The sequence below is a fragment of the Bos javanicus genome, chromosome 25 (assembly GCF_032452875.1).
Source record: "Bos javanicus breed banteng chromosome 25, ARS-OSU_banteng_1.0, whole genome shotgun sequence".
In the NCBI taxonomy this organism is placed as follows: domain Eukaryota; kingdom Metazoa; phylum Chordata; class Mammalia; order Artiodactyla; family Bovidae; genus Bos; species Bos javanicus.
Window position 1 is genome coordinate 993,945 of NC_083892.1, and position 24,989 is coordinate 1,018,933.

Consider the following 24,989-nt stretch of genomic DNA (forward strand, 5'->3'; position numbering starts at 1 on the left):
CTTTACATTGGGGGTTGCCCCCCCACGGGGAGCTTCACGTTTGCTGTGTGTTCGTCGGGCACAGGGTGATGCCACCAGGTCCGACACAGATGAAGACAAGACATCCACCCACTTGGAGGAGGACTTGGACAAGTTCCGAGACCTCAGGGCCACAGGTGCGCGTGTGGATGGGGGGCAGGGATGGGGCGGAGGGGACACTGCCTCTAGGGTCTGGGCACAGCTGGGACTCCGGAGGGGGATCCTAGGCGGACAGGCGCTCCTTCCTGGGAGCTCTGCAGGCTCGAGTGGCCTCCCCTCTCCCCCCTCCCCTAGAGATGAAGATGTACTCGCTGGCAGTGACACCCAACGGGCACCTGGAGGGCCGGGGCAGCCTGCCCCCTCCCCTTATCATGCGCACAGCGGCCACGCCCATGCCCACCCCCAAGAGCTCCCCACACCTGGACGAGGCCCCTGGCCCCCTGGACTCGCGCCGTGGCAGCAGCAGCTCCATGGACCCTCAGCTAGGAGACCAGAAATCTCTGGTAGGGGACCCTGCCTTGGCCTCAGGGCACCTTCAGGCTCACCCCCCCAACACAGCTCCTTAGACCTTTCCCAGAGATGAGTGAGGGTCCCAAATGTGCCCCCTCCTCCCCAGAATCCATCAGGCCCGAGCGCTTTGTTTTCTATAAATGGAACTAGAAACCGCTGTTCTGATGGGAGGTGTATGAATAAGCAAGTAGAATAGCAGGCCAGAAGTTTATCTTCCAATTTGCACAATGTAAGATAAAAGCTGGCAGAACACAGAATGTACAAGAAGGGAAAACAGAGAAGGATGGCAAAAAGGTGTAAAAGCTGAGCACACGAAACAGGTGACGGAAGCCGGGCGGAGGCTTCCATGCGTCACAACCAGCAGCGCCCTGCGGAGCTGGGGCCCACGGTCTTTCCAGACAAACCCAGGAAGCACCACCCCAGACAGACGCAGCTAGGGCCGGCTCTGTGCGTCTCAGAAGGGCCAGAAGGGGTGGGTGGAGCAGGACAAGCTAACTTGGGGTGGGGTGGGGGGTGAACCTGGAGGAAAGTCCAGGTGAACCATCGAGAGGGGGAGGGGACATCGAGTGTCAGTCACAGAACAGCTGTGGCCAAGCACATCACAGCTAAGCTGCTAGAGCCCCCAGGAGGAGGATGGAGCTGTTGGGCCAGATTCCAGCTCAGCTCCTGCTGACCCAGGAGGTGAAAACGGCGAAGGGCAGAGAGCATAGGCACAGCAAAGGTGAAGTCCTGGAGCACAGCTGAGTTTCTCTCCTGAGGTGGCGTGTGGCTCCTCCTGGAAGTCCAGAGCCTGCTAGCCAGAAGTTGATGAGCGGTCCCTCCCCTGAGATCCAGGTCAGCTGCTGGGCCGCATCTGAGGATGCCTGGTCTGTAGCTGGTCCCTGGCCCGTTGATGACCTTCGCCCACCCTCTGGTCTTCAAGCTGGCATGTGAGGCCCCCTCAGGGATCTGACACTTGCTGGCGGTGTCTCCAGCTCACCGTTGACCCACTGTGTGCCACAGGCATCTCGCTGAAGGCTCAGTGCCCCTAGCAGCTCCCTAGAGGAGAGGCCCTGTTTAGTTTACACATGCATATTAGTTGCTCAGTCATGTCCAACTCTTTGTGGCCCCATGGACTGTAGCCCGCCAGGCTCCTCTGTCCATGGGATTCTTCAGGCAAGAATACTGGAGTGGGTAGCCATTTCCTTCTCTGGGGGATCTTCCCAACCCAGGGATCGAACCCAGGTCTGCTGCATTGCAAGCAGATTTTTTACCATCCGAGCCACCAGGGAAGCCCATTAAAGGAGATGATCCATGTACGAATGTCACCCACGGGTGTCACTGGAGATCCCTTTCACCAGGGAAAGGCCCGTGAGCCAGGTGCCCTGAGGCCAGCGTGTTGGGGGTGACTTGGGAGGGGTGTGACCTGCTCATTCCTGCCCTCACCCCACAGTCCAGCCTCCGCAGCTCGCCCTGCACCCCCTGGGGGCCCAACAGCGCCTGGAGCAGCCGGCGCTCCAGCTGGAACAGCCTGGGCCGTGCACCCAGCCTCAAGCGCAGGAGCCAGTGTGGGGAGCGCGAGTCGCTGCTGTCCGGTGAGGGCAGGGGCAGCGGCAGCACTGACGAGGAGGCCGAGGATGGCCGGCCCGGGGCGGGGGCCTCGCCGGGTACGCGTGCCACGCCGCTGCGGCGCACCGAGTCCCTGGACCACCGTAGCACGCTGGACCTGCGGCCCCCACGGCCGGTCACCCTGCTGCCCACCAAGGTCCACGACTGCAACGGGCAGGTGCTGGCCCTGCCGAGCGAGTTCTTCCTGCGCATCGACAGCCACAAGGAGGATCCGGCCGAGTTTGACGACGATGTGGAGGACGTGAGTGGGGGTGGGCTTCACGTTGGCCCCTTGCCTCCCCGCAGTCGTGGGGGCAGTGTTCATGGGAGGCCCTGGGGGCGGGAGGGGCTGGGAAGCAGGACAGTCTGGGCCAGAGCGAATCCACAGGGAGCTCTGGAGTGGGATTCGCCCCAGGGTCAGCCCCACCTCAGGCTGAGGGCTGGTTCTGGGTTGGAGTTGGTCAGCCAGTGAGACGTCTGTGGGGGGAGGGTAAGTGCCTTCTTAGCTGGGCACCCCGCTGCCCAGGACTGCTGGGGGCCACCTGGGTGTGGATCTGAGGGTGGCCACTCACTGGTCCCCCGGACCCCAGTGTAGCTCCCTGGCCCCGTGCCTGGGTGGGTGGACAGGGCTGAGCCTGAAGGTGGGAGGGGCTGGGGTTGGTCAGGCTGGGAGGGGCCCTGAACACCCCCCCCTCCTCCCCAGAGCTGCTGCTCGAGGCTGCAGAAGGTGCTGGAGCCGCACAAGCCGGAGTGCTGCCGGAGCCGCGAGCCCTGGGCCCTGTACCTCTTCTCCCCACAGAACAGGTGAGGGGCGCACCTGGGAACGCTGACCCCGCCCTGGGGGCCCCCTTCATCCCTACCGGATGGTGAGCTCTGTGGACAGAAGCCAGGGCTTGGCCAGGACTGTCCTCAAAACCCCACTCCCGGCTCTCAGGTTCCGCATCTCCTGCCAAAAGATCATTGCTCACAAGATGTTCGATCATGTCGTCCTCGTCTTCATCTTCCTCAACTGCATCACCATCGCCCTGGAGAGGCCCGACATCGACCCCGGCAGCACTGTGAGGCTCTCTCCTCACCGGGGAGGGGTGGGTCCCATGGCCACGGCCGGCCTCTCCCATGTTCCTGTCTCCTGCAGGAGCGCGTCTTCCTCAGCGTCTCCAACTACATCTTCACAGCGATCTTCGTGGCGGAGATGATGGTGAAGGTACACCGTGTCCTGGGGGACCCGGGGGTCTGTCCATCTGGCCTTGCGGCCATGGCCACATATACAGGGCGTAGGTCCACGAGCCCATCATCTGTACTCACCAGGTGGTGGCCCTGGGCCTCATCTCGGGTGAGCATGCCTACCTGCAGAGCAGCTGGAACATACTGGATGGGGTGCTGGTCCTGGTGTCCCTGGTGGACATCATCGTGGCCATGGCCTCGGCTGGCGGCGCCAAGATCCTGGGCATCCTGCGTGTGCTGCGCCTGCTGCGGACCCTGCGGCCGCTAAGGTGGACTGGGCCGTGGGGCGGGGCCAAAGGAGGGGACGGATGCAGGAGGGCGGGCCCACTCGTGGGGCGGGATCCGGGAGGGAGAGGGGCCCGGGCTGCAGGTGCAGGGCGGCAAGGTGTTTGCAGTGCTGGGCGCTCCTCCTGATGGCAGCTCCCTTGGGCGTGCCCAGCAACGCGTTCCTTCTGGCCCTCTTCCAGGGTCATCAGCCGTGCGCCGGGACTCAAGCTGGTGGTGGAGACTCTGATATCGTCCCTCAGGCCCATCGGGAACATCGTCCTCATCTGCTGCGCCTTCTTCATCATCTTCGGCATCCTCGGGGTGCAGGTGCGTGGCCTGTCTGCCTGAGAGACAGTGGGTGGAGTCGCCTGGGAGGGCCTCGGCCCAAGCAGGCAGGGGGAGGGCGGGGCCCGTGAAGGGGCGGGGAATGGCAGGGCAGGGCCTGGCCCTCTGAGTGACCGCCCCTCCCGGTCAGCTCTTCAAGGGGAAGTTTTACTACTGCGAGGGCGCCGACACCAGGAACATTTCCACTAAGGCCGAGTGCAGGGCCGCGCACTACCGCTGGGTGCGACGCAAGTACAACTTCGACAACCTGGGCCAGGTGGGCGGGGCTGGGGCGGGGCGGGCGGGGCTGGCGGGTGACTCACCCAGCTCAGCCCTGATCTAGAGGGCGGGAGCCACAGGGTCTCAGCAAGTTAGGAGGGTTCGCGGTGATCGAGCCAGATCGTGGCAGGAGGCCACGCCCAGAGGTGCCCGCCTTGCTCTGGCCTCGCAGGCGCTGATGTCGCTGTTCGTGCTCTCGTCCAAGGACGGCTGGGTGAATATCATGTACGACGGGCTGGACGCCGTGGGCGTGGACCAGCAGGTGCGGCGGGCAGCCCTGCTCCTCTGCGCGGGCCTTCTCCCTTGGTCTCTGCTTATCTCAGAGAGCGCAAGGCCCCCAGAGACAAGGCTGCGTTTGGCCTCTGGGGACGTCCGCAGAGGTCCACATCGGGGGTCAGCGCCCATGGGCGGGGCTCAGCGCGTGTGGGCGGGGTCAGTGCCCGTGGGCGGACCGGCACCCACGCGCTCTCCTGTGCCGCAGCCCGTGCCCAACCACAACCCCTGGATGCTGCTCTACTTCATCTCCTTCCTGCTCATCGTCAGCTTCTTCGTGCTCAACATGTTCGTGGGCGTCGTGGTGGAGAACTTCCACAAGTGCCGGCAGCACCAGGAGGCCGAGGAGGCGCGGCGGCGCGAGGAAAAGCGGCAGCGTCGCCTGGAGAGGAAGCGCAGGAGTAAGGCCCTCCGGGTGGCAGTGGCCGGTGGCTACCTGCGCGTCGCCCAGCCCCCCCCCCCCCATCCACCTGAGCCCCACTTTTCGCCTATAGGAGGGTGGCTGGGGACGGGAGGCCAGCCAGGGGCAGCTCCGAGACCGGGCTGCTGCCGCCGGAAACCAGGTCCGCCTCGCCCCCGGCCCAGGGCTGTGAGGACTGCATCTGGGCAGCGGCTCAGCACCCTGGCCCCGGAGCCCCCCGCCTGGCCCCACTCCTCTCGGCCCTGGCCTCTCCAGATGGCTCTGCACGCTCTGCCCTTTATGTTCTCAGAAAAGAATGGCTGCGGAGGAGGCAGGGGGCCCTTCCCAGGAGGCACAGGGATGAGACCCCAGCCCCCACGCCCACCACTGCAGGGGCAGGCTCACGCCGCTTTTGTGTTCTCACGCCTCGGTGGGGGGAGCAAGCAGAGCCATTCAAGACAGAGAGAGGGTCTTAGGACACCCCTGCCCAAGCTGGGGAGCAGAGTGGGCTTCTTCCAGGAGGGGTCCTGGCCCCGCCCACCGGCCAGCTCAGACCATCTCCTTGTCTTTCCAGGCACTTTCCCCAACCCAGGTACCTGCCCCCACCCCGCATGCCTCAGCCCCGCTTCTGCCAGCCACTGCATGGGCCTGTGAACTGGCCTGATCTCTGCTCCTCTGCCCCTGCCACAGGGAAGGGTGGACATTGCAGGAAGGTGCCAGGCCCCCTGGGGTCCACCGCAGGGTCAGCACGGGATGGCTGTAGGGCGCCAGGTGCCAGTGGGAGGAGGAGGGATTGCTGGCTGGCCTGCCTGGTGTTCACGCTGCTGCCTCTGAGCCCGTGTGTGCCTCTGCCTGGCTTGCACGCCTGCCTGCTGTGCTGGGACGCCTGCTGGCTGGTCGCTACCCCATGTCCTCAGTGCTGGCCGGGCCTCACTGGCTTCTGGCCCCCTTGGCTGCTGCACTGAGCTCTCTAGTGACCGCATGCCAGACCGAGGAGCATGTGGGCCCCAGGGGGGGGTTGGTTCCCATCGGCCCCTGCTGTCCCTGGTCCCTGCCACAGGTTCTGAGGCCAAGGAGGGCCCCTGGGCAGTGGGGGCAGCTGTGCCTTCACCTAGCAGGCACTGGTGTGCCCTAGGGAGTTACTGCAGGCAGAGCGTTTAGTGCAGACAGAGCTGCTGGGAGATGTACCCCCTCCCATCCCCCAGGTCATGGCCCCCAACCTCAGATGGACCAGAGGGCAAGCAGACCCCAGACAGCAGGCACATGGCCACAGGCCTCCTGGAGGACAGGGAGTGGAGGGACTCTAGGCTTGGTGGCCAGAATGCAGCACATGCCCAGCTGGGGAGATGGGGTTGTGGTGGGCCACCCTGCCCTGCCCTGCCTTGGGACTGTCCCTGCCCAAAAGCTCCCATTTGCCACTCCCTTCATCGCTGAGGTATCTCTGAACCCTGATGCCAGTCCAGGAGAGTAGACGACACAGGCCCTGGCTTGAGACCTTCTGGCAGGGTGGGGGTTCCAGACAGGGCTCCAGGGCAGGGCCCAGGTGGAGTCTCAGCTTCTATGCCCACTCCAGGGATCTGCTCTGAGGCTGAGGCCCTCTTGGAGGAGGAGGTCAGTGGGTGACCTGCCTCGAGGCCCATGCGCGAGCCTGGCCCCTCCCCCAGCCCCCTGACTCCCCAGCACCTGGGAGGCAGCCCTCTCATGCCGCCCCACCTGCCTGCTCACCACTGTGCTCTCCCTGCAGAGGCCCAGCGACGGCCCTACTATGCGGACTACTCGCCCACCCGCCGCTCCATCCACACTCTGTGCACCAGCCACTACCTGGACCTCTTCATCACCTTCATCATTGGCGTCAACGTCATCACCATGTCCATGGAGCACTACAACCAGCCCAAGGTGGGGCTCGCTGCCTTGACACACCGGCCCTCCTGCCTCCAGGCCTGAACACTGGGGGCAGGGGTGGGGGGGTGTTGGTCACCAAGGGTGGGGTCTGTTGCCAGCCGGGTGGTGCTACCCTGAGAGCTGGAGGCCCCAGGTCTGCAACCTTGCCTGAGCCCTCGTAGGGGCTTGTGGGATACATGGAGGTGTGGCTTGAACAAAGGGCCCTCCTTCCTTTAAAGCCAGTGGACACTCCCTGGGCCACCTGTCCCAAGGGCATCCTTGACCCCGTGACAGGTTCCATCCAAAAACACTGGCTAGGGGATGTCCCCAAGTCCAGAAAGGTCAGACTGAGAGGGTGATGCTCTCAGATTCCATCTCCATTATTTCATCAAAGACGGGACGCCCCCTCCTCCCAGAACAGCTGAGAGTCTCTGATTCTGTAGCTGAAGCTGAGCCCGTCTGGCGGGCTGGCTTCTGCCCTGGGCTGTGGGTGGGACTGGTCCAGCCAGGGCTGGGAGTCTGGGTTCCCAGCAGCAGGTTCCCCCAACTGAGGGTCGTGCTGAGAATCCTGTGAGGGTCAGGCCAGGCAGGCCTCCCTAAGCCAGCATAGACCTCCATCCAGTAATAGCTGAGGCCTGTCCGTGGGCGGGCCTGGGGTGCCCCGGTCGGTCCGCAGAGCAGAGAGGTGGGGCAGGGTGGGCAGCGTTGCAGGGGCCCTGATGTTCAGGAGCCTGGTGCTCGCCCCCAGGCTCTGGACGAGGCCCTCAAGTACTGCAATTACGTGTTCACCATCGTCTTTGTCGTCGAGGCCGTGCTGAAGCTGGTGGCCTTTGGGTTCCGGAGGTTCTTCAAGGACAGGTGTGTAGGGCGGGGCAGATGGGCACCGTGGCCGGAGCCTGCAGAGGCAACGGTGCTGAGCAGGGGTGCCCCTGGCGATACCAGGACGTTCCCAGGGGACAGGGAAGGGACTGCAGGTGCTCCGAAGGGCCGGGGTGCTGGGGGGAGGCACTGGCTGGCGCTGAGCCATGCCTGCCCGCCCGCCCAGGTGGAACCAGCTGGACCTGGCCATCGTTCTGCTGTCCATCATGGGCATCACGTTGGAGGAGATCGAGATGAACGCAGCACTGCCCATCAACCCCACCATCATCCGAATCATGCGTGTCCTCCGTATCGCCCGCGGTAGGCCACCACCCACCTGAGCCTCGCGCTGTTCAAGGGCCCGCCCCCCACCTCCTGCCTCACCTGCCCCAGTGGACCGCCTGGGGACCGGGGGGTGGGGGTATGCGTAGTTCGGGTCAGACCAGCCCCACCCCCCACTAATGCTCGGCTCCCCGTCCTAGTCCTGAAGCTGCTCAAGATGGCCACGGGCATGCGGGCCCTGCTGGACACGGTGGTCCAGGCGCTGCCCCAGGTACGTCGGCCGCTCAGGGGCCTGGCCTGGGTCTGGCTCCCCTGCTCCCAGGGTGGGCATCACAGATGCCCCCAAGAGGACAAGACTGCAGGAGGGCCTGGCTCACTGGTCAGGCATCATTCGTTCACGTGGTCTTTCTAGTCTCTAGACAAACGCAATTATTCAAGCCCCTCCCCGCCACCTACAGGGAGTAATGGGCTGCTGAGCTGTGCTGTGAGGGGGCGGCCCACCTGCTTTCTGGCCTCACTCTAGTCTCTCTGGGGAACACCAGGGCCCACTGCCCGGTGCAGTTCTGCGCTCAGTGGGCTTTGGGCAGAGGGCAGAGCCCGTGGGTGCAGCGGGCTTATCGAGTTTGGAGGCCCACACCCGGGGCTCGGGTGTTGGCCAGAGGCCTGTCTCTCCTGAAGCCAGCTCAGGCCCTGTCCTCACATCCTGTGTCCACAGCCCCAACCCTGACCCTGTATGGCTTCTTGAGTTGAAAGTCTCATTACCCCATCTGTGTAGTATTCAGCCCCTGAGCCAGTCCACCCGGGCATCCATGTGTCCATCTGACCGTGACTCCAGCCCTCTTAACAAGCCATCCAGCCACCCAGGCTTCTATCCATCCATTCAGACAGTTGTCTGTCCCCCATCTACCAGATGCCCAGCTGTCCATCATCCAGCCCTCCTGGCCACTGTCCATCGGCCCAGCATATATCTATCCATCCGGCTGCCTCCCCAGCCGTCCACACCCTGCATCTTCAGCTGGCCTCCACTGGTCCCCAGCAGCCTTCCTCAGCCCCGAGTTATGCCCTTAGTGCTCCAGTGTAGCCACCCCCTGTCTGGGAGCGGCTGGATGGGGCGGTGGGAGGGAAGCCCAGGCCCCGGCCACCCCCGGTGCAATGTCTCTGGGGGCTGGTGAAGAGAGGGACCAGCCACATCAGAGTCAGGAAGGTGTGGAGGAAGGGCGGCAAGTTCATGGAAGAGCCGCGGGCAGGGGTTGGGCAAGACCTGGCAGCCTGCAGAGCTTCCTCCTTCACCTCGCCGTGGGGACCCTGAGGCTGGAGTCCACCCAAGCCGCTGGGAGGTCTCAGGAGCAGAGGAACTGGATGCAGCCCCCTGGAGTGCAGGGCAGGAGTGAGAGCCAAGGAGGGGCCCTGGGCACCAGGCAGCCCTGGGGCCACAGGAGCCTCGAGGCCAGGAGGCCTGGAGCAAGAACAGGGCTCAAGGCAGGCCTGGGAACTGCTGGGCAGGTCGCGGGTGGGGGACGGGGCGGGCTGAGCCCCCTGACCTCGCTCCGCTTCTCTCCTGTGTAGGTAGGGAACCTCGGCCTGCTTTTCATGCTCCTGTTTTTTATCTATGCTGCCCTGGGAGTGGAGCTGTTCGGGAGGCTAGGTGAGTGCGGCAACGCGGCGTTCCACTCCCCAGACTCCCCGAGGAGGCGCAGCTTCACGCATGCGCATGCGTTCAGGCTGCTGGCCCAGCCTCCAGCCCGGCCCCTGCCCCGCGGCCCTTCACTGTGAGGTAACTGTGGACGTGGCGCATGTAGACGCGCTGTGCAGACCCGCACACGTGTTAACACCCAGGCCAGGCCGACGGAGCCGCACGTCAGTGTGAGTGCACGCACACACACACAGGTGTGGCCCCAAGTCTACCGGCCCCAGGGTTGTGCTGTAGCCAGCCCTTCCTATCACCCAGGGTCTCCTCAGACCTCCCGCACGTGCGGCTCTGTCCAGTCTAGGTAGGGGCCTGTGGGGACCTTTCGTGGCGGCCCAGGTCCTATGGGTGCCCCCTCCCACTGGGTGTCACTGAACGAACACTTAATGGGTTCCAGGAGCCACCAGTGGGCCTGTGTGGGAGGGGGTTGAGGTGGCTGTCACCTTTGAGGGTCTGCCCGGACCCCGAAGTTGGTGCCCCGACCCTGGACCTGGCGACTCCCAGGCCTGACCCAGCATCTGGGGCTCTCCAGTGCCAGGGCCTCCCGGTCATTCCGCAGAGCAGGGGACTTGCTGGGCCACCACCCTGCACCCCGAGGAGCATGGCTTTCTCCTGGGCGAGGGCAGGCCCGTGTGTGCCCTGGCCCCGTGGGGCGGGCTGACCCGGTCGCTCCCGGCAGAATGCAGTGAGGACAACCCCTGCGAGGGCCTGAGCAGACACGCCACCTTCTCTAACTTCGGCATGGCCTTCCTCACGCTGTTCCGCGTGTCCACCGGGGACAACTGGAACGGGATCATGAAGGTACAGGCTGGCGCAGTGGGCGGGGCGATGGGAGCCCCCAGAGTAGGGGGCTGCCGGCGGAGGTGGGAGCCTGCCCGCCGCCCTCTGCCCGCAGGACACGCTGCGCGAGTGCGCCCGCGAGGACAAGCACTGCCTCACCTACCTGCCGGCCATCTCGCCCATCTACTTCGTCACCTTCGTGCTGGTGGCCCAGTTCGTGCTTGTCAACGTGGTGGTGGCCGTGCTCATGAAGCACCTGGAGGAGAGCAACAAGGAGGCCCGCGAGGACGCCGAGCTGGACGCAGAGCTTGAGATGGAAATGGCGCAGGGGTCCCCCGCCCGTCCCAGGCCGGCGGCCCCTCAGAGCCCCGGCGCCTCGCCGGACTCCCCCAACGTGCTGGTCGTGCGCAAGGTGTCGGTGTCCAGGATGCTATCCCTGCCCAACGACAGCTACATGTTCCGGCCCGTGGCGCCTGCGGCAGCCGCTCACCCCCACCCGCTACAGGAGGTGGAGATGGAGACCTACGCGGGCGCGGCCGCTGGTACAGCCTCTGGCGGATGCACCCTGGCCCTGGGCGGGCGGGGCCGCCGCGGGGTGGCGGGGGCCGGGGCGGAGCCAAAGGGGGGGATGGGTGAGGGCAGGGGCCAGGGCGGAGCCAGGGGGCGATGGGGGCGGAGTCAGGTGGGGCAGAGGGGCCGGGGCGGGGCCAGAGGGGCGATGGGGCAGGGCGGGCGGGGGTCAGAAGGGCAGTCGGGGCAGGGGTCAGAGGGGCGTGTGTTGTCGGGCAGGGCCCGCTGGGGGTGGATACACATTTCTGGCGTTTTCCTGCCGCAGGCCAGGTCACCGCTGCCCACTCGCCGCCTGTGGAGTCCTGCGCCTCCCTCCAGGTTCCGTCCGCCGTGTCTTCCCCGTCCAGGGGCGGCGACACCCTCCGTGCCCTGCCCCCACGGGGTGCAGCCCGGTCGCCTAATGTCGGCCGACTTCTCTGCAGACAGGTAGGAGGCGCTTTCGGGTCCTCAGCCGAGCCCTGGGGTCTCTGGGATTCCCTCCCCATTTGAAGCGTGAGAGACGTGGGCGCTGGGCCCTTGGAGTGTGTAATGACCACACCCGCCCACGGGGACCCATGGCCCCTTAAACAGCAGCCTGCTGCTAAGTCACTTCAGTCGTGTCCGACTCTGTGCGACCCCATAGACGGCAGCCCACCAGGCTCCCCCATTCATGGGATTCTCCAGGCAAGAACACCGGAGTGGGTTGCCATTTTCTTCTCCAGTGCATGAAAGTGAAAAGTGAAAGTGAAGTCGCTCAGTCGTGTCTGACTTTTAGCGACCCCATGGACTGCAGCCCATCAGGCTCCATGGGATTTTCCAGGCAAGAGTACTGGAGTGGGGTGCCATTATCTTCTCCGAAACAGCAGCCTAAGCCCCCCAGAACCCCCCTCCCCAGAAACCGTGCCCACGAGCCTGGCTGCAGCCAGAGATCCTCTCCTGCCTGAGCCTTTGGTCCCCCTCCCTTCCCCCTCCCTGCTTGGGGAACCAAGCTGATCTAGTACCGCAGTCCAGCAGCGGCTGCAGCCGGGGTCTGTGCCCCTCAGGGTTTCCAGGGCCCTGGGAAGGCTCTGCCCACAGGAGCTTGGCCTCCAGTCCTCCCCACACAACCAGAATTGGTGAGGGCTCCTCTGCTCCAGTTGCGGGGCAAGTGCATCCACACCAGCATCTTGCAGCCTCGTCTCACCCTGGCCCATAGCCTTGGGGGGTCACAAGGTCACCTGGCCTGGAGTGGGGAGGGGGTCCCTCTGGCTGGTCTCACCTGACTTCCTGCCTTTGCAGGAGGCCGTCCACACGGAGTCCCTGGAAGGGCATGTCGATGGCACTGAGGACAGCAGCCCATTCTGGGGAGAGCCTGGCGGGAAGACCCCCGTAAGACAGGCATCCCTGGGGCCCTCCTTGCGGTCCCCATCCCGGTCCCCGCGACCCTCCAGCATCTGCACCCGCAAGCACACTTCTGGACAGCACTGCATCTCCAGCCGGCCTCCTGCCCCAGGCGGGGAGGAGTCCGAAGCCCCAGACCCAGCTGACGAGGAGGTCAGCCACATCACCAGCTCTGCCCGTAGCCCTTTGGCCTCGCCCACTGCCTGTGGGATCGTGGGCGGCGAGCCAGACCTGCACAGGCTCTACAGCGTGGACGCCCGGGGCTTCCTGGACCAGCCGGGCCGGGTGGATGAGCAGAGGCGGCCCTTGGGGGAGCCGGGAGTTGGGGACAGCCGTCCAGAGGCCGGGGAGGCGAAGCCCCGGGTCCTGGAGGCCGAGCTGGCCCTGGGGGCGCGCAGGAAGAAAAAGATGAGCCCCCCCTGCATTTCCATAGAGCCCCCCGCTGAGGACGAGGGTGCGGCCAGGGCCCCTGCGGCAGAAGGCGGCAGCACCACCCTGCGGCGGCGAACCCCATCCTGCGAGGCTGTGCCCCATAGGGACCCCCTGGAGCCCACAGACAGCACAGGGCTGGACGCTGCTGCCAAGGGGGAGCGGCGGGGCCAGGGCCCCTGCCGTACAGAACACCTGACTGTCCCGAACTTCACCTTTGAGCCACTGGACGTGGGGAGCCCCAGTGGGGACCTGTTCACAGATGCGGGCCATGGGGCCACCCCAGAACCCAGACCCTCCTCCTCAGGCACCGCGGCCCCTCCAGAACCCCGGGAGATGGAGTGCACAGTGCCCTCAGGAGACCCCCTAGAGGAGGGGCGGGGGGTGCACCTCACTGTCCCGGAGAGCCCACCGAAGAGAGCGTCCCCACCGGCTGTGCCAGTCCCGGGTGACGACGTGGATGAGCCCGTGTAGCTTGGGTGCAGTGCCCACAGGCTTTGGCACGGGGGTTGAGGTGCGCCCAGCAGGGTGGCGGCCAGGACAGAGCTGTGTGTGGATCCTGGCTTGGGCCCCCCGAGGGCAGAGGAGCCAGAAGGATGTCAGTGCAGGGAAGGGGAGGCCCATGCCATTCTGGGCACGTGGAGCAGCGGAGGCCACAGCCAGAGGCCTCCGTCCTGTCAATTCAGGTTTGGGGTTTCCCAGTGTGCCGAGGTGGTCCCAGGCCGTGTTGGCGGCCCGCCCAGGAGTCCCAGGGACACGGGCCAGGAGGAGGAAGGCAGAGGCCACCCAGCAGAGCCCCATCCTCACGTCCTCTTCTTTCTATAGGGAACACGCTTGGGGCCGCTCGCGCCCTCTGGTGGCGGCTTCCTGCCAAAGGCCGCCGTGGCCACGCTTTCCGTCATTCACAGTCTCGAGTTCTCATCCATGTCTCCACCACTCATCGCTGTCTCATCTCCCCTCCACACCCACTCCCTGCCGTTCCAACCCCTCAGGATTCCAGAGAGCACCTTGACTCTGGTCCCTGGGAAATGACCGGTCGCCAGGGAGTGGGGACCGTGCAATAAGCCCCCCACTGCCCGTGGGGCCTGGTTCAAGACTTTGAGCTGATGGCCCCATCGTTTCACTTTCTTTTATAAATTCAGGTTAAACGTTTGCAATAATCCGATGTGGAAAACTCGGCTTCTCAAGTCAAGGGGAGGGGAGGGGGGTTGCAAAGCAGAGCAGAATAAATATTAACTTATTTAAGAAACACGTTGGATTTCCACTGCCAGAATTGGTACGCCCCTCCGCCATGGGAGGGTGGCCAGCCTGTGGCCTTAGCAAGGGCAGACGTGGGTGATGCTACCACCAGGGCCACAGGGCTCCACAAAGCCCCCCTGCCCCTGTAGGTCCTCACCACTCCCCAGTTCCCCACCCCACCCTCACCACACTCCCCGGCAGATCTCAGATAGAAAGTTCTGCTGGGAAAAAGCCAAGCTCACCTTGGCAGCCAGAACCATATGGCTGGAGTCTGATCCGACCGGGAAGATTTTGCAAGGGCTCCCGGCAGGGGTGGAAGCAGGGGCGTGGGCCCCTGTGAGACAGCTTCCTAGCTGGGCAGTCGCTTGGGGCTGTGGAGGGCACTGACCCCCGCCTGCTGTCTCTCTACCTGTGTCCCTGCCTGAAGGCTCTGACCCCAGACCTGCCCCATGTCTTGCTGGCCTCAGCTGCAGCCCCAGTGCAGAGACCCTCTCCCCCCACAATCCCTTCCCCCTGAGAGCAGGAACAGAGGGGGGCCAGGTCAGCTTAGAACCTGTGGTCCTCCATGGTGGGCTGTGGCTGTGGCCATGGTGTGGGGCTGTACCCCGTCCAGGGTTGGCTCCCTGATAGCATTCAGGCACTGCCTTCCACTCAGCAAAGCAGATGCCCATGGCAGCAGGACAGTGGCTGCCTCCAGGCTGGTCCAGGTGGTGGGAGGTGGCATCTGGGACTTACCTGGCTGAGGCCGGGACCTATTTGCTCCGACCCAGGTGGGCAGCGAGTCTCCAGTATGGGGGCCCTGGGCTGCAGCCGGCCCCTCCCCCGCTTCCCCACCTGCCTGGCCCTGCCCAGCCCAGATGCGGTAGGGTCTCCTTCTGGTGGAGATTTGAAGAACTGCAGGACTCCAGAGAGCAAGCAGCCCCCCAAGTTGGGCAGAGGTGGACCCGGGGTGCTAGGGTCTGTGATCTTCCTGCCTATGATGTTGGCCTCAGTTCCCACAAGGAGAAGACGCTGAGCTGGGTCGGACCCAGGGCTGCTACAGTAGTTCTTGCCCCAGGCCCAGGCAGTGGCCCCCACTCTCTGTGCCAAGGACGGGTCGTGGGTCAAGGGTTAGAGGACAGGAGGGCGGGACAGTTGACCAGGCTGTGTGCAGAAGCAGGGACGTGGACCACAGTCCTCACCCAGCTCACCTGGGTGATGTATTGGCCCCTGGGGAACAGAGGTTCTCCAGGTCACTCTGGGGGACGGAGTGGGGTGGGGACCAGCGTGCCAGGGAGTCTGCATCCTCTGGCGAGAGTCTGGGGTCACTGGGCAGGCCTCCTAGGGGCTGCCTGCTGGGCTGGGTAGTCTGGATTGTTAGGACAGGGCCTTGGGGCGGGGACAGGCTATAGGGGATGATAATCTGATTCTTGACTCATTGCTGGGTACCTGGGGCCCCGAGAATCATCTCAATGACTGTGTTGCTTTACCTGTTGTGAAAGGTACTTTTTACCTCACCAAAAACACAAGCCAGTGTGCAGAGAGTGGCCCTGGGCTCGAGGGGCAGGGCAGGGCCACCCCCACAGCCAGGTGGGTGCCCAGGGGTGGGGGAACCCACAGAGATGGTGGCTGCACCCAGCTGGGCCCTGAGGCCCTCCCCTCCTTCGGCGACACCGTAACCAGAGACAGGCAGGACCACGTCTGCTCTCCATGCTCTTTAATGAGTGTCAGCAGCCCCTGCCGGCGCCCTGAGCTGAGCGGGGAGAGGGGTCAGCCAGGAGTGGGGTCATCAGGGGTGGGCATTGGGACAGGGGGCCAGGGAAGGTGGGGGAAGGTCTCCTCCTCGGCCGGAAGCAGCGGTGTGGGGACAGAGGGGGCCAGCTCCTCCGCTGACCCAGGGGGCGGCCTGGGGACCAGGCTCAGGGCCCCTGGGGGACGTACTGGTGGATCCAGTCCAGGTAGGAGGTGACGCGGGTGTAGATGCCGGGCCGGTTGGGCTTCGCGCAACCATCGCCCCAGCTGACCACCCCCGCCTGCAGCCAGGTGCCATTCACCTTGCAGACCAGGGGCCCTCCAGAGTCGCCCTGCGGGGTGGGTTGGGGGAGTCAGTGCGGCTGCAAAGCTGGGCGGTGGGGGCTGGGGGCGGGCGCTGACCCACCTGGCAGGAGTCCCTCCCGCTGTCCCCAGCACACAGCATGTCCTCCCGCACGATGCGGACGTTGTCCCCCGTGGACAGGCCAGAGTGGTACTTCCTGTCACAGACACTGTTCTCCACGACGGGCACCTTCACCTGCTTCAGGGGGAATGGGGGCGGCAGGCGCCCTGGGGGGAGGGGGCAGAGGGAGGCAGCATCAGGGGGAAGCAGGCGGTGGGGACCCTGGTCCCCAGAGGAAACACCAGAGCCTGGAGCCTGGCCCCGCCCCATCCTGGGGGCCCCGACACTCACTTCTATTGTCCACGTTGCCCCAGCCCGTCACCCAGCACTGCGTCCCCGGGGGGAAGGTTTCCGACTCAGGGGGCAGGGTGACCGGCTGGACGTGCCAGGAGATATTCACAAGCTCATCCAGCTCCAGCAGGGCGATGTCCGCCCCGTTCTCAACGCTGTAGTAGTTGGGGTGGGGGATGATCCTGCTGATGGGCAGCAGCTGGTCCTGGTAATACAGGTGCTGCTCCCGCAGCTGCACCCTGAAGTATGAGGGGCCATGGACTTCCCTGGGGACAGAGACGGGCCCCTACTCAGAGCTGAGCCACCCTCGGGACACCCAGGAGCCTGGGTGGAGCCCCAGGCGCACCCCGCCCGCAGACCCCCTGGAGACTCACGGTCCGACGCAGTGGGCTGCGGTCAGCACCCACTGGGGGTGGATCAGGGAGCCCCCACAGTGGTGCCTCCAGTACCGACGGCTGACTCTCAGGCTCACCTGCCAGGGCCATCTGCTCCCAGGGGCCTCCTGCCCCCCGACGATGCCCGCACGCTGCAGGGCCTGGCCTGGGGCTGGAGCAGGAAGCCTTCAACCTTGGGCTCCTCTGAACCCACCACCCGCCCCTGGGCTTGTGGGGGTGGGGGAGGGCAGAAACCCCACGGCCTGGGGTCAGGACTCACCAGGGGCTGCGGAGACCAGGCTCAGCAGGAGGGCGAGCGCCAGCAGATGGAGCATCTGGAAGGAGCAGGGAGGGGTCTGGGGGTAGATTCTGGGGGTGTGTGGTCTGGGGGTGTGTGGTCTGGGGGTGTGTGGTCTGGGGGTGTGGCGTCTGTGGTGAGGGCTCTGGAGGTATGGAATCTGAGGGTGCAGGGGTCTGAGGGTGTGTTGTCTGGGGAAATGGGTGTGGGGTCTGGGTCTGGATCTGGGGTCTGGGGGTGTGGGGTCTGGGGGTGTGGGGTGGGGTCTGGGGTCTAAGGGTGTGAGGTGTAGGGTGTGGGGTCTGGGGTGTGGGGTCCGGTGGCATTTGGCCCTTGACCAGGGGGTCTGTCCATGCCGGGGTTCTGGGGCCTCAGTGCTCGGCCAGCCAGCTGCACAGTGACACCCGGTGTCAGGGTCCTGCTGGGGGGCTCACCTTGGCAGGTCCAGGCTGCTCTTGCCCAGCCTGCTCTCTCTGCCCCTTTATCCTCACAGACAACGACAGGATCAGAGGAGGGGGCGGGTCCTCCAATCCAGGGGAGTGGGGGAGGAAGTGGATGACTCAGACCAGAGCGAGTCCATCTGGTCAGGAAGGGGCCCTGCCGCCCCCGTTCACACCAGCAGACCCGATTCCTCCATGTGGTCCCATATCCATCTCTGGCTGTTATCTGAGAACTTAACTCTACCATCAGGGGAGCCTTGTTATCTGGGGATCTGAGTGCCATCGCAGAGGGACAGGCCGAGGGATGTGACGGGGAGGGGACAGGAGAGGCCAGAGCCACCTTCCCTGGACGCTCCCCCACCAGGCCCAGCACCCCTGTCCCCCGCCTGCAGGCCGGGGTGAGCCCCATCCCTGTCCACCCACCCCACCTCCTCACTCTCCCTTGGGCCTGCTGGTCACCCGGTTCTGCAGCCCATACGCCCTCCTCACCTCATGGCCTCCTGACCCCTGCCTCCCCTTCCCTACCATCCATGTGGCACCTCCTGTCCTGCTGGGACACCAGCCTGGCTCTGGGGCCCTCCTGTCCCTGACTGGCTTTCTTGCACGCCTTAGGGGTGTACTCAGCTGGATTTCTCAGGTGAGCACCCCTCAAAACAGGCAGGGGCTGCCCAGGCCCCATCTCAGGCGTCCCTCCAGCAGACCCTGGTCATTGATTCTCCTGCCCCCACACCAGGCCTCCTGGGCCCTGGGAGGGGTGGCCTGGGCTCCAGTTCTCACCACCCCGGTGCCTCCCCGAAGGCCACCTTCCTAGGTGTATAGTCCCCGTGGGCTCAGAGCGTAGGTAGAGCCTCTATCGTCCTGATTTGTCAGCTGATCAAACGCGGAGTGCACACTGTTGGGCCAGGGCTCTGAGCCCAGGATTGGCGGGGAGGAGACAAGTCTGCCCCCCACTGCCTCTGTCCCCCACCGCCGTGGATCATCAAGCAGCTCCCCACCCAACCCCATGCCTCAGCTCCCCGACACCTAAGAAGGGGCCGCTGATCTCGAGCTTTCCGGAGGACCCGCAGCCTGTGCTTAGGAGCTGGGCAGGGGGCTGGGGCAAGAAGGAGGGGCAGGAAGATACCAGCCCCTCCCAGGGGCCTAATCAGCTCAGTCATCAGGCCCAGGCCAGGCAGAGGACGGTTAGGAAGGGGCTGCCCCAGGCTGGGCAGCTGGGGCTGTGCCCATCTGATCTGCGGTGGGGCCCACGGGACCCAGGGACGGGTGGGCACAGAGACACCAGTCACAGGGCTGAGCTGAGCCTCAAACGCTATTCTGTATTTCTTTTTTTTAATGTAATTTTTTAGAACAGGTTTAGATTTACAGAAAACTTTCCAAAGCGGTGTCGACGCACCCGTGAACTCCAGGGACAGTGACAGTGAGGCTCCTGGGTGCTCCCAGGGACACAGCTAGGGAACTGCACAGGGTCTCACACATGAGCACACACAGGCACACACATGCACACACGGACTGGCATGTGAACACAGACATGTACACACGTGCGCAAGGGATCACACACATGCACACAGGGGCTGATGCATGAGCACACACACGGGCTCACACCCCCTGTATTTACTGAACTGTATGGTTCAGTGTCTACACTGAAGCCACCAGCTTTCCCCAATCCCAGCTCCACACCTCGGGGTTTACTGCAGCCCCATCTCCTATCTCCTGCCTTCTCCGGTGGGTAAAACCCGGTTCTGCCCCTAATCCATCGACTTATTTGGCCAATGCCCACGTGTCCATCACCCTCCCATCTCCATTAGCCTTGCCTGAACACAAGCCCTTTTGCTCCGCTGGCACCCTCCTCTCTTTTCTGCAACACTGATCCCCTCTCGAGTGAGCGCCCACCCAACTGCCCAGCTCAGAGGAAGGGACACGGGGAGGCAGTGGGCAGAGCCCGGGGTGTCCCTGCGTTTCAGAGGGTGAGTGGCGGCATCTCCTCTCTGCACTTTCCTGATGAGGAAGAAGGTGCTTCACCTTTGAGGAAGCATCTACACAAGCTGTTGCCCCTTTAAATCAGTGGGGTGTCGTCTGAGGGGTTGTAAGCCTCCTCCTCTCCCTGCTTTACCTGGCCCTTGCCTCACAGATATCCTTCTCAGTAGGTGGGTTACACTTTCACTTTCTTAACGGTGTCTCTCAGAGCGTAAGTTTTCAATTTGGCGAGGTCCAGTTTCTTTTGACTCAGAAACTCACCAGCTCTTCTGTTTCTCTTGGTGGTTTCCGAGTCTCCTCGCCTTCCTCCAGGTCAGGGTTTCCTGCTATAGTTTCCCGTGTTTTACAGTTTTATTGTCTACACTGAGGCCTAGTGGCCACTGTGAACAGTTTCTCTGTGTGTGTTACAAGGCGAGCACCAAGGCTCACCTCTCTTCCCACACAGATGACACAGTTGTTCCAAACATGTGCTAGGAAGGTCCCCATCTCTGTCTCCTGAAAACAGGGGACTGTGTTTCTGAGTCTCTTTCCAGGCTACTGTCCTAACACTCTGGACATCACCCTGCACTGGTAACACCCTCTCGCGGCCACTGTGGGTGCCTGGCATCCCGTGTGTGGGTGACTCAGCAGCTCAGGGCTGCTGCCACCTTTTCCCTGTAGAGCTCCCCCCAACCCGAGCCTCCCCCGCTGCCCTGCAGACCACCAGCCAGGATGACCTGACCCAGAGGGCAGCCCCTATAGGCCGGCTGGACATGCTGCGTCCCCTGGACCCCCAGGAAGGTCGGGCAGGTGAGCCCAGGCTTGGGAAGTGGAGGACAGGGACTCCTCGGCTCTCTGGCCTCCTGGTCCTCACCCCATTCTGCCCACAGGACAACCTAGTGGACCTCTGGTCAGCCAGTACCTTACAGCAGGTGAGCTGGGTGAGGGCTGTGGCTGTCCTGACTGGCCCACATCACGGGCTCTCCAGGCTTCCTGCTCTCTGACCCTCGACCCATGACCCCTCCCTGGCAGGGAGAGCACAGGCCATAGGCTGGGCCTGGGGCAAGAAGCACTGGGTCCAGTCCACCTCAGCGTTTCCTCCTTGTGGGAACTGAGGCCATGGTCACAGGCAGGAGAGTCCGTAGACCCCAGTGCTCCAGGTCCAGCTGTGCTCCCCACGCCCTCCTCAGAGGTCCCAGCCCAGAGCCACAGCTGCAGTCAGACCTCCACTCTGAGACCGCGAACTGGTAGGCAGGTCAGGGATGGCTGGTCAGCTGGTCCCTCCTGACACACACTCCACAACTCCGATCTCCTCCACACTGCCCTGTCACTCCCAAGGACCACCCCCGGGGAGACCTGCCCCCAGGTCCATCATCCCCGGGGCAACAGGCCTCTCACCCGGGGTGGCCCAGCCCCACTTTCTCTGCATCACCCTGTCCTTAGCAGACTGAGGCTCTCAGGGCATCCCCCAGGCTCCTCCCTGGAGCCTGCCTCCTCCTGTCCTTTCTCACTTCAGGTCCCACCTCAGGCCAGTGGCTTGCGATGCCTGGGGAGGCAGGACCCCCATCCCTGGCCCCAAAGACCACAGCCTCAGACAGAGACTTCCCCTGGGGCTACCCTAGGGGCTGAATGCACTGACCAGCTTCAGTCATCACTTATTCATTCCGCAGTTAGAAATCCACAGGAAGCTCAAGAGGCCACTGGTTTAGGGCTCTTGAGGACAGGATGCCATCGGCCAACAGCATCGCTTCTCCAGCCGGTGGGACACATGGGATGCATCCTTGCAACACCGGGAAGTGTATCTCAGAACCTTGCAAACTTGACCCCCAACATGATCGCCCAATTTATATCGCATTTTCGTTATTGCTGCTGCTGCTGTTGCTAAGTCACTTTAGTTGTGTCCGACTCTGTGCGACCCCAGAGACGGCAGCCCACCAGGCTTTCCCGTCCCTGGGATTCTCCAGGCAAGAACACTGGAGTGGGTTGCCATTTCCTTCTCCAATGCATGAAAGTGAAAAGTGAAAGTGAAGTCACTCAGTCGTGTCCGACTCTTCGCCACCCCATGGACTGCAGCCTACCAGGCTCCTCCGTCCATGGGATTCTCCAGGCAAGAGTACTGGAGTGGGGTGCCATTGCCTTCTCCGATTTTCGTTATTAACTAGGTAGAATCTCTTTAGGTTAAAAATTAAACATTTCTTCATTGAATTATTTATTTATTTGGTTATTACTGATTTTGTACAAGGGGCTTAAACTTATTGCTGAGTTTCAAGAGGAGGAGGTGGTCTTTATGAACTAAGGATACTCAGTTCAGAAGGTCTTCGGGAGGACTCACGTGAGGTCTGTCCACACCTTCCCATCACCTAGCCTCGCCCACATCCCAGGCCTGACCAGGTATTGGTCCAATGTTAGCCAATCAGAGTAAGCACATGCTTAAGCTGCTGATTGGCCCTCTTCCCAGGGCTAAGCCAATCAGAGCCTCCTTTGCAGGTAAGGCTCTCCGGGGCTCCCTAAGCCTTGCCTGGTCCCCTAGCAGGCCCTGGGCACCAGCATGTCACTGTTGTCCCTGCTTCCCCCCCTCCCCTACCCCTGACCGTGGGCTCCTAGAGTTCCTTCTCCATTAACCTGCTGCATGGACCCGGATGCAGCACCTGGAAGCCCTGGAATGAATTGTTGACAGAATAAGTGACCAGGGTCGGCTGGAGGGATGCCTGAGATGGGGCACGGGCAGCCTGTCTTCCTGCCTGTCTCCAGGGGTGCCGACCCCCAGAAATCCAGCTGAGTACACCCCTAGGGCGTGCAAGAGAGCCAGCCAGGAACAGAAGGGTCCCAGAGCCAGGCTGGTGTCCCAGCAGGGTAGGGGCAGGACAGGAGGTGCCACATGGATGGTGGGGAAGGGGAGGCAGGGGTCAGGAGGCCATGAGGTGAGGAGGGCGGATGGGCTGCAGAACCGGGTGACCAGCAGGCCCAGGGGAGAGTGAGGAGGTGGGGTGGGTGGACAGGGATGGGGCTCACCCCGGCCTGCAGGCGGGGGACAGGGGTGCTGGGCCTGGTGGGGGAGCGTCCAGGGAAGGTGGCTCTGGCCTCTCCTGTCCCCTCCCCGTCACATCCCTCGGCCTGTCCCTCTGCGATGGCACTCAGATCCCCAGATAACAAGGCTCCCCTGATGGTAGAGTTAAGTTCTCAGATAACAGCCAGAGATGGATATGGGACCACATGGAGGAATCGGGTCTGCTGGTGTGAACGGGGGCAGCAGGGCCCCTTCCTGACCAGATGGACTCGCTCTGGTCTGAGTCATCCACTTCCTCCCCCACTCCCCTGGATTGGAGGACCCGCCCCCTCCTCTGACCCTGTCGTTGTCTGTGAGGATAAAGGGGCAGAGAGAGCAGGCTGGGCAAGAGCAGCCTGGACCTGCCAAGGTGAGCCCCCCAGCAGGACCCTGACACCGGGTGTCACTGTGCAGCTGGCTGGCCGAGCACTGAGGCCCCAGAACCCCGGCATGGACAGACCCCCTGGTCAAGGGCCAAATGCCACCGGACCCCACACCCCAGACCCCAGACCCCACACCTGCAGACTCGCACCCCAAGACCCCTCCCTGCTCCTTCCAGATGCTCCATCTGCTGGCGCTCGCCCTCCTGCTGAGTCTGGTCTCCGCAGCCCCTGGTGAGTCCTGACCCCAGGCCGTGGGGTTCCTGCCCTCCCCCACCCCCACAAGCCCAGGGGCGGGTGGTGGGTTCAGAGGAGCCCAAGGTTGAAGGCTTCCTGCTCCAGCCCCAGGCCAGGCCCTGCAGCGTGCGGGCATCGTCGGGGGGCAGGAGGCCCCTGGGAGCAGATGGCCCTGGCAGGTGAGCCTGAGAGTCAGCCACCGGTACTGGAGGCACCACTGTGGGGGCTCCCTGATCCACCCCCAGTGGGTGCTGACCGCAGCCCACTGCGTCGGACCGTGAGTCTCCAGGGGGTCTGCGGGCGGGGTGTGCCTGGGGCTCCACCCAGGCTCCTGGGTGTCCCGAGGGTGGCTCAGCTCTGAGTAGGGGCCCATCTCTGTCCCCAGGGAAGTCCATGGCCCCTCATACTTCAGGGTGCAGCTGCGGGAGCAGCACCTGTATTACCAGGACCAGCTGCTGCCCATCAGCAGGATCATCCCCCACCCCAACTACTACAGCGTTGAGAACGGGGCGGACATCGCCCTGCTGGAGCTGGACGAGCCCGTGAGCATCTCCTGTCATGTCCAGCCGGTCACCCTGCCCCCTGAGTCGGAGACCTTCCCCCCGGGGACGCAGTGCTGGGTGACGGGCTGGGGCAACGTGGACAATGGAAGTGAGTGTCGGGGCCCCCAGGATGGGGCGGGGCCAGGCTCCAGGCTCTGGTGTTTCCTCTGGGGACCAGGGTCCCCACCGCCTGCTTCCCCCTGATGCTGCCTCCCTCTGCCCCCTCCCCCCAGGGCGCCTGCCGCCCCCATTCCCCCTGAAGCAGGTGAAGGTGCCCGTCGTGGAGAACAGTGTCTGTGACAGGAAGTACCACTCTGGCCTGTCCACGGGGGACAACGTCCGCATCGTGCGGGAGGACATGCTGTGTGCTGGGGACAGCGGGAGGGACTCCTGCCAGGTGGGTCAGCGCCCGCCCCCAGCCCCCACCGCCCAGCTTTGCAGCCGCACTGACTCCCCCAACCCACCCCGCAGGGCGACTCTGGAGGGCCCCTGGTCTGCAAGGTGAATGGCACCTGGCTGCAGGCGGGGGTGGTCAGCTGGGGCGATGGTTGCGCGAAGCCCAACCGGCCCGGCATCTACACCCGCGTCACCTCCTACCTGGACTGGATCCACCAGTACGTCCCCCAGGGGCCCTGAGCCTGGTCCCCAGGCCGCCCCCTGGGTCAGCGGAGGAGCTGGCCCCCTCTGTCCCCACACCGCTGCTTCCGGCCGAGGAGGAGACCTTCCCCCACCTTCCCTGGCCCCCTGCCCCAATGCCCACCCCCGATGACCCCCCTCCTGGCTGACCCCTCTCTGCTGACCCCTCCCTGCCCTGAACCCCTGCCCCAGCCCCCTCCCCACTCAGCTCAGGGCGCTGACAGGGGCTGCTGACACTCATAAAAAGCATGGAGAGCAGACGTGGTCCTGCTGTCTCTGGCTGCGATGTCGCCGTGGGAGGGGAGGGCCCCAGGGCCCGGCTGGGTGCAGCCACCATCTCTGTGGGTCCCCCACCCCTGGGCACCCACCTGGCTGTGGGGGTGGCCCTGCCCTGCCCCTCGAGCCCAGGGCCTCTTCTCTGCTCCCTGGCTCATGCCATAGAGCACATGTGTCTTGCGGGGCAGAGGGTCCGCTGCTGTTGTCAGGTAGCCCCCAGGGGACCGCCCCCACAACTGTCCCGGTTCATCTCGGAGACACGCCTGGGCCCCTGCCTCCCAACTGTCTTCACTGGGACTGTGTTCCTGCTTACGCACAGGCTACTCTTGCTGTCAGTATCCTAGCGCTGTCTCCTCATTGGCTGTTGTGTCTGGAGCAGATTCCCTACAACCCCTTGGCAACACTATATCATCTC

At 64.1% G+C, this 24,989-nt stretch overlaps 3 protein-coding genes across 7 annotated transcripts in view; 2 read left to right on the forward strand and 1 right to left on the reverse strand.

Annotated features, from left to right (window-relative positions):
* Nucleotides 1–13,977, forward strand: part of CACNA1H (calcium voltage-gated channel subunit alpha1 H) — a 28,142-nt gene extending 14,165 nt beyond the window's left edge. For 2 of the 4 annotated variants that reach the window (XM_061400675.1, XM_061400678.1), the window contains exons 13-32: nt 65–155; nt 313–521; nt 1,961–2,377; nt 2,819–2,919; nt 3,050–3,173; nt 3,251–3,319; nt 3,424–3,608; nt 3,807–3,933; nt 4,082–4,207; nt 4,382–4,471; nt 4,691–4,903; nt 6,629–6,778; nt 7,512–7,621; nt 7,809–7,942; nt 8,104–8,174; nt 9,470–9,548; nt 10,270–10,391; nt 10,486–10,912; nt 11,206–11,366; nt 12,198–13,977. In XM_061400675.1, coding sequence (XP_061256659.1) covers nt 65–155; nt 313–521; nt 1,961–2,377; nt 2,819–2,919; nt 3,050–3,173; nt 3,251–3,319; nt 3,424–3,608; nt 3,807–3,933; nt 4,082–4,207; nt 4,382–4,471; nt 4,691–4,903; nt 6,629–6,778; nt 7,512–7,621; nt 7,809–7,942; nt 8,104–8,174; nt 9,470–9,548; nt 10,270–10,391; nt 10,486–10,912; nt 11,206–11,366; nt 12,198–13,202 — 4,011 coding nt within the window. In that variant the 3' untranslated portion in view covers nt 13,203–13,977. Of the gene's footprint in view, nt 1–64; nt 156–312; nt 522–1,960; nt 2,378–2,818; nt 2,920–3,049; nt 3,174–3,250; nt 3,320–3,423; nt 3,609–3,806; nt 3,934–4,081; nt 4,208–4,381; nt 4,472–4,690; nt 4,904–6,626; nt 6,779–7,511; nt 7,622–7,808; nt 7,943–8,103; nt 8,175–9,469; nt 9,549–10,269; nt 10,392–10,485; nt 10,913–11,205; nt 11,367–12,197 lie in introns of all 4 variants that reach the window. The other 2 variants (XM_061400677.1, XM_061400676.1) reach the window with 2 other exon arrangements.
* Nucleotides 13,978–15,648: 1,671 nt separating this feature from the next.
* Nucleotides 15,649–17,553, reverse strand: LOC133238062 (tryptase-2-like). The gene is made up of 6 exons (XM_061400680.1): nt 17,499–17,553; nt 17,047–17,101; nt 16,767–16,932; nt 16,393–16,658; nt 16,105–16,268; nt 15,649–16,030 (listed from the first exon to the last, which is right to left on the reverse strand). The coding sequence occupies exons 2-6, from the start codon at nt 17,099–17,101 to the stop codon at nt 15,866–15,868; spliced, it is 816 nt and encodes a 271-aa protein (XP_061256664.1). The 5' UTR covers nt 17,499–17,553; the 3' UTR covers nt 15,649–15,865.
* Nucleotides 17,554–22,855: 5,302 nt separating this feature from the next.
* Nucleotides 22,856–24,556, forward strand: LOC133238063 (tryptase-2). 2 transcript variants are annotated; one of them, XM_061400682.1, is made up of 6 exons: nt 22,856–22,873; nt 23,063–23,117; nt 23,232–23,397; nt 23,506–23,771; nt 23,896–24,059; nt 24,134–24,556. In XM_061400682.1, the coding sequence occupies exons 2-6, from the start codon at nt 23,063–23,065 to the stop codon at nt 24,296–24,298; spliced, it is 816 nt and encodes a 271-aa protein (XP_061256666.1). In that variant the 5' UTR covers nt 22,856–22,873; the 3' UTR covers nt 24,299–24,556. The 2 variants fall into 2 exon arrangements, with proteins under 2 accessions (XP_061256666.1, XP_061256665.1); XM_061400681.1 differs by lacking the exon at nt 22,856–22,873 and having other exon boundaries at nt 22,967–23,117.
* Nucleotides 24,557–24,989: the final 433 nt, after the last annotated feature.